Source organism: Verruconis gallopava (genome assembly GCF_000836295.1).
Source record: "Verruconis gallopava strain CBS 43764 unplaced genomic scaffold supercont1.62, whole genome shotgun sequence".
Classification (NCBI taxonomy): Eukaryota; Fungi; Ascomycota; class Dothideomycetes; order Venturiales; family Sympoventuriaceae; genus Verruconis; species Verruconis gallopava.
Window position 1 is genome coordinate 73,564 of NW_015622198.1, and position 8,292 is coordinate 81,855.

An 8,292-nucleotide genomic window follows, 5' to 3' on the forward strand; every position below is an offset into this window, starting at 1 on the left:
GGTCTTGGAACGAGGTAGCAGCAGAGCATTTGTTTTTCTATGCCTTGTGTAAACTACAGAGATATTCCAGTATCTCTTTTATCTAAGGGGTCTATCAGCTGAAGCCCACAGAGAGACTGCTAAAATACTGTCAGACTTAGCAATAATTATCCGACGACCAGCCGGGCTAGCAGGAAGTGTACATCACTCAATCATTTCGGCAACGCTGAGCAGGCTTCAAAAGCGTAAATTTTACGCAGGCCACACGTGATATCACAAGAGAACGCTCATTTTGCTCATTTCTGAAAAAACGAGCAGAATGATCATTAATGCAGGACATAACCAAAAGGGTGAAGCATGCGCTCATGGAGCTCATTCTTTTGAAAATGAGCAGGACGAGCACCAGAATTTCGTTTGTCTGTAAAAGAATGGGCTCTGACTCTCCTACGATCACTGTAATTAAATTGTATAGTTTATCTATTCTGTCGGTTTGAATCTCCTTCCGTACCTGAAGCTTCACTACCCCAAGCTATAAAGTCTTTCTCCTCTTATTGATCGTCCCTTTCCTCAACACCCCCGGAGAAAATACTGCTGCCCACTGGCTCGAGGCAGCTCATAACTTCCGAAGTAGCTTGCGTTAGCAGAGCTAGTCGCCATTGGGAAGATATTCCTAACACAGCCGTTCTACGCTCAGAATCCTAGCTCAGTTGGGATCCCTCCGGTGAAGACTTTGGTAGCTGGATCGAAGGTGACGGTATCAGTCGTCTCGCGAAGCTCTCCGTCTGTTAGGCCGCCGTTCCAGATTCTCTGCCTCTTCCTCTTCTTTCAGTTCATCCATTAGGCAGCAGCTTTTGCCTTTGCGCGATCCTCGGCAAGATTTAGGATCTTGAGAATTCGAACAAGTTGCGAAAGGATTTTCTGCTCCTCTGCGTTTATCCTCTGTTGCTCCTCATCTATTCTTTGACGCTCGGCACTCAAATTCTTGAGCTTCTCAAGAATCTTCCCCAAAAGATTCTATTTCAGATGCAAGTCATTTGCGGCGGGAGTCGGATGGTCACATCTTTGTCCCGCGAATGGTTGGGCGCTAATCCCTTAAGTAGCAGAAATTAGGCTTGGGACAAGCTTGATAAGGAAGGGAATAGTGTTACCAAGGTAAGACGTAAGATCAAGTGTGTGATCATTCTAAACATTTCTCCAAGAATGATCAGAATAATCTTCAGCCATAATGACGGACCATACAATAGACAGAAGCAGACCAAACTGGAGTGTATCCAGGCAAGGGGGCCTGCGCTATCAGCAGGGCATATCAGGCAATCTCCTGGCCAGCACTGAACGTCGAAACGCACCTACTACCCAGAAAACAGAAGATATGGAGATATAACCTAGAGGCAGTAGGACGGTTGCAATCCAGCCTAGGAACCCCGGAGCTAGTAGACAGCCGCAAAGAAGAGACCATAGAACATGCCAATACAACATGCTACTGCAGAAAGTCTGAGCAGAGGCACGGAAGTGTTAGGAATACTTTCCCAGTACCGACTAGCTTCACTAATGTAAGCCACTTCGGAAGGGTTTAGCTTCTGTCATGGGGTCACCCCTATGACACGTGATTGGCACCATCCTGTTGCCTGTCTGATTAAAGCAGCACTGACATCAGCTAACATGACCTAACATGACCCAACGTTACCTAACGTTGGCCAACTGGACTCCTGAACTAAACTGACTTCCTAATTCGATTTCACCGCGCGCGCGCCCAAATCCCAATTAGGAAAGGTGTGATAAGGCCCCCTTTATATTCTCAGCAAGAACTACTTTCGGGCCTTCCCTTCTTCATGCAACGTCTTGATTATTGTACGATACTTTAGTACAGCACAACTGAATAGATAGTTGATAGCCTCATCAGCTTACCTCACGTGACAACTTGAGCAGATCACTTCTAGTGGTTCCGTGACAGCTTCCTAGAGCAGAGGAACAACGTATAACTAAGGCTTATTATGAAAGGAAATATAATAAGATAGTTATGTTTATGGCTCAGAATAGTATAAGCTTCAGGATATGAGAATGTATTCGACTAACTACTAGGTAAACTAGACAGTTGAATTACAGAGAACTGCGAACGGAGGTAGGGACAGGATGTTTTTATAGACCAGAATCATAAGTCCTTGTTGCCTTGATCATTTTCCTTAAATGAGCTCTTTCGCCAATCATCAGTGATAGAGTAATCATTCCTTTCTTTGATAGGCCGGTATGGTCATTTTGCTCAATTGATCAAAATAAGTTAAGCATTTCACGTGAGTCATCACGTGTTACTTCGTAACAGGAAGATGGATGAACGAAGCACGGAGACAATAGAAAAGATCTTGTTATTAATCATACTACTATATTAAGCAGGATTAACAATATATATAGACATTAGAAATGAAGAAGCATATAATTAGAATAATAAGATATTAAGCGCAGGGGCCCTTTATATTCATACAGACGGAAGCAGTTTTTTTGAGCACCATATTGTTAGGAATACTTTCCCTATACCGACTAGCTTTACTATCGTAAGCCACTTCGGAAGGGATGGGCTTCCTCGAGCAAAGGGAACAAGAGAGAACTAGGGCTTATTGAGAGAGGAGAGATAATAAGATAGTTCAGCTTTATAACTTAGGGTAGTATGAGCTTTCAAGTAAGAGAGAGTATTCAGACTAACTACTAGGTAAACTAGAGAGTTAAACTACAGAGAGCCGTTAATGAGGTAGGGACAGGATGTTTTTATAGACATAGGAAATTCGTGCTCATCCTGCTCATGCCAAGACCTAATGAGCGCTACTGCACTTTCAATTGGTTCTTTCTTCCCGAACCAATAGTTCTAATGATGGTTCTTGGTGTTTCCCGTGTTATGGTTATAACACACTCAAGGTAGATAGACAGTCTGCGTAGACCTGCAAGGGAAATGTATTCGACTATATATAGAATAAATGATAATCAATCATAATATATTCCAATAAACCGTTTTGCATAGGCTATCCAAAAATTTCAATAAAATTTGTTGGATTTTGACCTGTAAAGTTAGGACCACGTATGATACTCTTGATACCTTCTCGCTTCAGTACCGTCTCAAAGGCTTTTTCCGCGTCGTCAAAATCATGTATGTGCGTGATGAGTTCTTTTAAATTGACTTTTCCAGTTTGCAGAAGCTCAATTGCCAATGCGTAATCTCCAGGTCCATATCGGAAGCTGCCTTTGAGCGTAATTTCCTTATCGCATATCTGCATCATAGCAAAATCGATCTTTTTAGCGCTCAAACCCACTTGCACAAAAGTTCCTCCTCTCCTCATGGCAGTAATACCATGATTTATACAGGAGGCAACACCAGTAGCGTCAATAACAACCTCTGGTCCATCCGGAATGCCTATATTTGACCTGGCCATCTCTACGGTAAGCTCGATATGTTGCTCTTCCATCTTATATGATCCGGTTGCTGCATAATTTTTCGCAAAATCAAGTCGACTTTGCACAACATCCACAGCTACAATAGTAGTAGCCCCAAGAGCTCTACCGACCGCGCAGCTTAGTAGTCCAATTGGACCGGCACCATATACCACTAGCGATGTTCCCAGACTTATTCCTGCAAGCTTGCAACTGTGTACAGCGACACTGAGTGGTTCAACCAAGGCACCTTCCTCAAATGATATAGAATGCGGGAGTTTGAAGCAGCACTCTTCAGGAAGGACGTAGTGAGTGGATAGTGTGCCATCGTATGGAGGTGTTGCAGCAAATCGCATGGATTCACAGAGGTTGTACTTTCCGCCGCGACAAAGAGTACATGTATTGCAGGCGATGCCAGGTTCAAGAGCCACTCGATCGCCCACTTTGAGATTTTTGACATCTCTTCCATAGGCTTTCACTATGCCAGAGGATTCGTGGCCGAGGATGAGGGGTTTCTCAACCACGTAAGGCCCAACTCGGCCATGTGTCCAGTAATGTATCTAATTGCTCCACGTTAATCAATAATGACATAATTTTGAATTAAGAAAACTCACATCAGATCCACACAGGCCGGTCGCGACGATTTGGACTAAGACGTCTCGAGGAGATTGAAGGCTGGGCTGAGGCCGATCTTCATAGTAGAACTCTCCAAGTTTCCGTAGTACGAAGGCACGGTCTGTCAGCTCCTGAGCAGTATCGTGCTGCTCACTCCGCGTATCTTTTGCCAAGGGCGCCATATATTATTGTGCCTACGATAGAAGATGTGGTCATATTCAGCCGCTCATGTTATATGAAGTAATATAGAGAGCTTATGCCGAGTTTAAGCCGAGAGAGCCTTATTGAAATTATACTAGCTACGGGGAGGTACGGATCCTAGTTTTATCTACGGTTCCGACGGAAGTAATAACGGTTCCGGCGGGTACTCCGCCAAGAAGCCGTCGGAACCTTAGCGTTCGACAAAGCAGCTCCATTAATTTTACTCTGACCATACGAAATAACGTTAGCTTTTGAATCTAGCCTTGCCTCTTTCTTCAGCCTCATTGTGATGCTGACAGTTAGCCATGCGGTATTCCCCATGATACGACTTGACTCCTCATTACAACCCCAGAACCCCGCCATTTGCCCCATGGATAGGTCCACTTGTATTGAATAGGTATAGGTTGATGTTCCCGTCACAACTATAAGAAACTGGGTTGTCCTCGCCAGAGTGTGAAGATAAGCTCCTCGCCTCATCAGAGTTTTCATTAACTATAGTCTTGATTTCCAATACTTAACCCATTGAAACATGGCTAGCGGCAGAAGATCTTCGGTTGCAGAGCAGAATGCTGTGATCCGCGATCGATCTCAGTCTGTTGCCCAACTCGTCTCTCAACAGGAGAGCTGGCTTGAGAAGAAGTTGAAGCCGAAGAAGATCAATGCCAGATACCCTATCAAAGGCGCTGCTTTGCTCTATGCGACGTGCGCCTTTGGGAGTCTCGGGGACGCATTATTTGGATACAACTCGGGTTCGTGTCCGTTCTGATGAACTGTTTCACATTCTGAGTATTATAGGAATTATGGCGGGTCTTTTAGTCAACCCAGTCTTCGTTGCTCGCTTCTTCAAGGACTATGGTGGTGCTGACGGCACTACATCTGTGTTAGGAATACTTTCCCAATACCGACTAGCTTCACTAATGTAAGCCACTTCGGAAGGGTTTAGCTTCCTAGAGCAGAGGAACAATGTATAACAAGAGCTTATTATGGAAGGAATATAATAAGATAGTTATGTTTATGACTTAGAATAGTCTGAGCTTCAAGAGTATGAGAATGTATTCAAACTAACTACTAGCTATGCTAGACAGTTAAATCACAGAGAGATGAAAATACCGGTAGAGACAGGACGTTTATATAGACCAATTCTTGACTGTCCTTGCTGCCTTGCCCCAACGATCATTTCGATCATGAATGATCAGACTGATCGCGAACTGCATTCTTGATTCGTCCAACTCCCTTGGTCGAATCATAATCTTGCGCTAATGCAAACCGATCACCTCGATCATGAATGATCAGCATGATCACTTTCCTTTCACGTGATTTCCATGTTACTTCGTAACAATCTGCAATCAATCCTTCCATCACGGGCATAAAACATCACAACAGCGAGAACGTGAATTCTTGGAATCTAGCAATTTTAACGGTGCATATACACTCCTCCACCTAGTAGTTAGACGGATTGACAGGCCTGACGCGGCGCCCAACGCGTGAGATACAGGTATGTCGATTCCCTGGCCCAGGGGAGAGTCCTGGTCAAACAGACTGCCAGAGCACGCTACCCAACTAGCGAAGCACCTTCAAGCGGCGGCGCGATTCGTACATAGCACGCCTGGCAGCACCGTTGAACTAGACCCAGTGAAATCGATAATCTTCGCGGCCCTCAACTTCGTGACAAAGGTACAGCAAGCCCCGGATCTTATCCATGTCCACGACGCAGTCTGTGCTATCCAAGCGCAGCTCCGAACAGGAGCAGAAGACTCAGCGAAAGAGCTAGCGGTGATAAAAGAGGGAATATGCGGCCTCACTGCAGAAGCCCAAAAGACAGCAATCATCAGCGAAGAGGCAAAAGCAGCGGCCCTTGAAGCAGCGGCGATTAGCAAGGCCACGGTGGACATCGCGAAGGACATTAAGAACAAAGGAATACGACCCCGGGAGGGGACGCCTATGAGCTATGCTGCGGCGGCGGCCAGAGGCGCCTACAGCGTGCAGATGCATGAGCAAAGGATGCCTCCCGCCGCGCCGACCCAGCGGGAGATCATAGTAAACATCAAGGATAGCCACACGATCGAACGCTTGCGAGCGATGAACCCGCGGACCCTTAAAACACACGTCAACCAAGCGATTACCCAAAGCGAGAATGAACACATCACCGGCATCACCATAATGTCAGCCAACCAGTTGAAGAGCGGGGACCTCAGTATCCGAACAACAACAGGCAAGGAGACGCAGCTCCTGCGACAGTTCACAGACGACTGGGTAGCACGAGTTGGTAGCGGGTCCTCGGTCAGGAACCCGACTTACGGCGTCTTAGTACACGGCATACGGGTCAGCACAGTCGACATGGACAAACAGGAAGATATGAGAAACGCCATTCTACAAGACAATAAACCCTTTATCCCAAACGCAGAGATCAAGTACATTGGGTGGCTTACCCGGCGGGCACCAAGTAAAGCGATGTCGTCAATCATCGTAGAATTCACGAGGCCTGAGGACGCCAACAAGATTATCGATGAGGGCCTAGTGTGGCAAGGAGAGATGTGCCAGAGTGAGCGCTATGAACGGCAGTGCCGCCTGAAGCAGTGTTTCAAGTGTCAGGCATATGGCCACATAGGAACCCAATGCAAAGCAGCAAAGACATGTGGCTACTGCGCGCTAGAACACGATTCTAGGGACTGCCCATCCAAAGGAGACCGGGACGCCCCTAGGAAATGCGCAGCATGCCACGGCGCGCACGAGGCGTGGAACCGCCTGTGCCCGAGCAGGAAAAACGAGCTGGCCAAGGTAAGGGTGGCCTATGCAAGTAGGCCGCGATACCACGCGGTCGCACCAGCGACGGGAAGCGACACGCCAGCTGCTGTCGCGGGCCCCCCACTGCGGAGGACAAGGTCAACACGGGACATGAAAACGACCCACGCCTCCGCCAGAGGCCAGAAGAGGGCGGCGCCGGAGGGAAAAGAAAACGAGGAGTCAAATCAGCGACCGCAGAGGCCACCAAAGCCTAGCAGGAAAGCGCTGGAGATGATAGACCTAGACACCACAACACGCCGCAGCACCCAAAATATGGACCTCGACAGCGACAGCGATCAATGACAGAACAAGACCAACTGAAGATACTGCAGTATAACGTCCGCAAATCAAAGAACCAGGTCATGGCGACGCTACTACGAGACCCAAACATAGCGACCTATGACATAATAGCCATTCAAGAACCCTGGCGCAATCCATTCGAAGACACGACACACCACCCAGCAAAGGACATCTTCCACCTTTGCTATCCGACGGATGGCACGAAGGAATGCCCGGCGCGGGTATGCTTCTTCATCAACAGGCGCCTAGACCACTCCTGCTGGCAAATCGAGCAATGCACGCGAGACCTATGCACGCTGCGGATCCTCACAGGCGGAGGGGAGGCAGAGAACGAACTGATACTACATAATATATACAACCCAGGCCAAGGCGAAGACCAGGCGGCCACTCTCCCAGTCTTACGAACCCAGCTAGGGAAACATGCCACGAAAGAGCAGATAGCGCTCGGCGATTTCAACCTACACCACCAATTATGGGGGGGCCCAGAAGTCGTCAGGGAAGAGCCACAATCAGAGGAACTCATCGAGATTATGGACGACTTCAATATGATAAATATGCTGAAGCCAGGCACAATCACATTTAACAACGGCCTTGGTCAGACAACTATAGATCTCTGTTGGATGACGCTAGGTCTGGTCGACCGGATAGTCCGCTGCGGAGTAGATGAGGATATTAACCATGACTCTGACCACCTACCGATCGGCATCACGCTAGATACAAGGGTACGGACGATAGAACCCAAACCCAAACGCCCGTGGAAACACCTAGATGAAGAAAAGTTCTGCGAGGCCCTAAAAGAGGTCCTCAAGCCACAACGCAGGCCAGACACGAAGAAAGCCCTTGACGAGTATGTCCAGTATGTCGTCTCCGCAATCCATACAGCGACAGAAAAGGTCCTACCTCTGAGGGGGCCCAGCCCTAAGATGAAGGGATGGTGGGACGACACGTGCCGAGAAACACTTGCGGAAATGAAGCGCCTCCGTAGAGTGTACTCCCGGC

At 47.6% G+C, this 8,292-nt stretch overlaps 4 protein-coding genes across 4 annotated transcripts; 2 read left to right on the top strand and 2 right to left on the bottom strand.

Annotated features, from left to right (window-relative positions):
- Positions 1-423: 423 nt before the first annotated feature.
- PV09_09333 (uncharacterized protein) lies at positions 424-1,480 on the bottom strand. The gene is made up of 3 exons (XM_016363377.1): positions 1,326-1,480; positions 1,128-1,269; positions 424-1,070 (listed from the first exon to the last, which is right to left on the bottom strand). The coding sequence occupies exons 1-3, from the start codon at positions 1,433-1,435 to the stop codon at positions 999-1,001; spliced, it is 324 nt and encodes a 107-aa protein (XP_016208818.1). The 5' UTR covers positions 1,436-1,480; the 3' UTR covers positions 424-998.
- Positions 1,481-2,709: 1,229 nt separating this feature from the next.
- On the bottom strand, positions 2,710-5,293 carry PV09_09334 (chlorophyll synthesis pathway protein BchC). The gene is made up of 2 exons (XM_016363378.1): positions 4,008-5,293; positions 2,710-3,953 (listed from the first exon to the last, which is right to left on the bottom strand). The coding sequence occupies exons 1-2, from the start codon at positions 4,188-4,190 to the stop codon at positions 2,988-2,990; spliced, it is 1,149 nt and encodes a 382-aa protein (XP_016208819.1). The 5' UTR covers positions 4,191-5,293; the 3' UTR covers positions 2,710-2,987.
- PV09_09335 (uncharacterized protein) lies at positions 4,682-5,244 on the top strand. Its single transcript, XM_016363379.1, has 2 exons — positions 4,682-4,958; positions 5,005-5,244. Exons 1-2 carry the CDS (start codon positions 4,739-4,741, stop codon positions 5,130-5,132), a joined length of 348 nt encoding a protein of 115 aa, XP_016208820.1. The 5' UTR covers positions 4,682-4,738; the 3' UTR covers positions 5,133-5,244.
- Positions 5,294-5,706: 413 nt separating the features above from the next.
- On the top strand, positions 5,707-7,296 carry PV09_09336 (uncharacterized protein; the record flags this gene model as incomplete). Its single annotated transcript, XM_016363380.1, has 1 exon — positions 5,707-7,296. The coding sequence occupies one exon, from the start codon at positions 5,707-5,709 to the stop codon at positions 7,294-7,296; it is 1,590 nt and encodes a 529-aa protein (XP_016208821.1).
- Between the last annotated feature and the right edge of the window lie 996 nt (positions 7,297-8,292).

Excerpts from the sequence above, each read along its gene's own strand:
- PV09_09334 (XM_016363378.1), bottom strand. The coding sequence starts at position 4,190 with ATGGCGCCCTTGGCAAAAGATACGCGGAGTGAGCAGCACGATACTGCT. Across the intron at positions 3,954-4,007 it reads CCGGCCTGTGTGGATCTGAT|ATACATTACTGGACACATGG; the intron begins GTGAGTTTTCTT and ends TGGAGCAATTAG.
- PV09_09333 (XM_016363377.1), bottom strand. The coding sequence starts at position 1,435 with ATGGTCTCTTCTTTGCGGCTGTCTACTAGCTCCGGGGTTCCTAGGCTG. Across the intron at positions 1,270-1,325 it reads TTCTGTTTTCTGGGTAGTAG|CGCAGGCCCCCTTGCCTGGA; the intron begins GTGCGTTTCGAC and ends CCCTGCTGATAG. Across the intron at positions 1,071-1,127 it reads TGATCTTACGTCTTACCTTG|GGATTAGCGCCCAACCATTC; the intron begins GTAACACTATTC and ends CTGCTACTTAAG.
- PV09_09335 (XM_016363379.1), top strand. The coding sequence starts at position 4,739 with ATGGCTAGCGGCAGAAGATCTTCGGTTGCAGAGCAGAATGCTGTGATC. Across the intron at positions 4,959-5,004 it reads ATTATTTGGATACAACTCGG|GAATTATGGCGGGTCTTTTA; the intron begins GTTCGTGTCCGT and ends TGAGTATTATAG.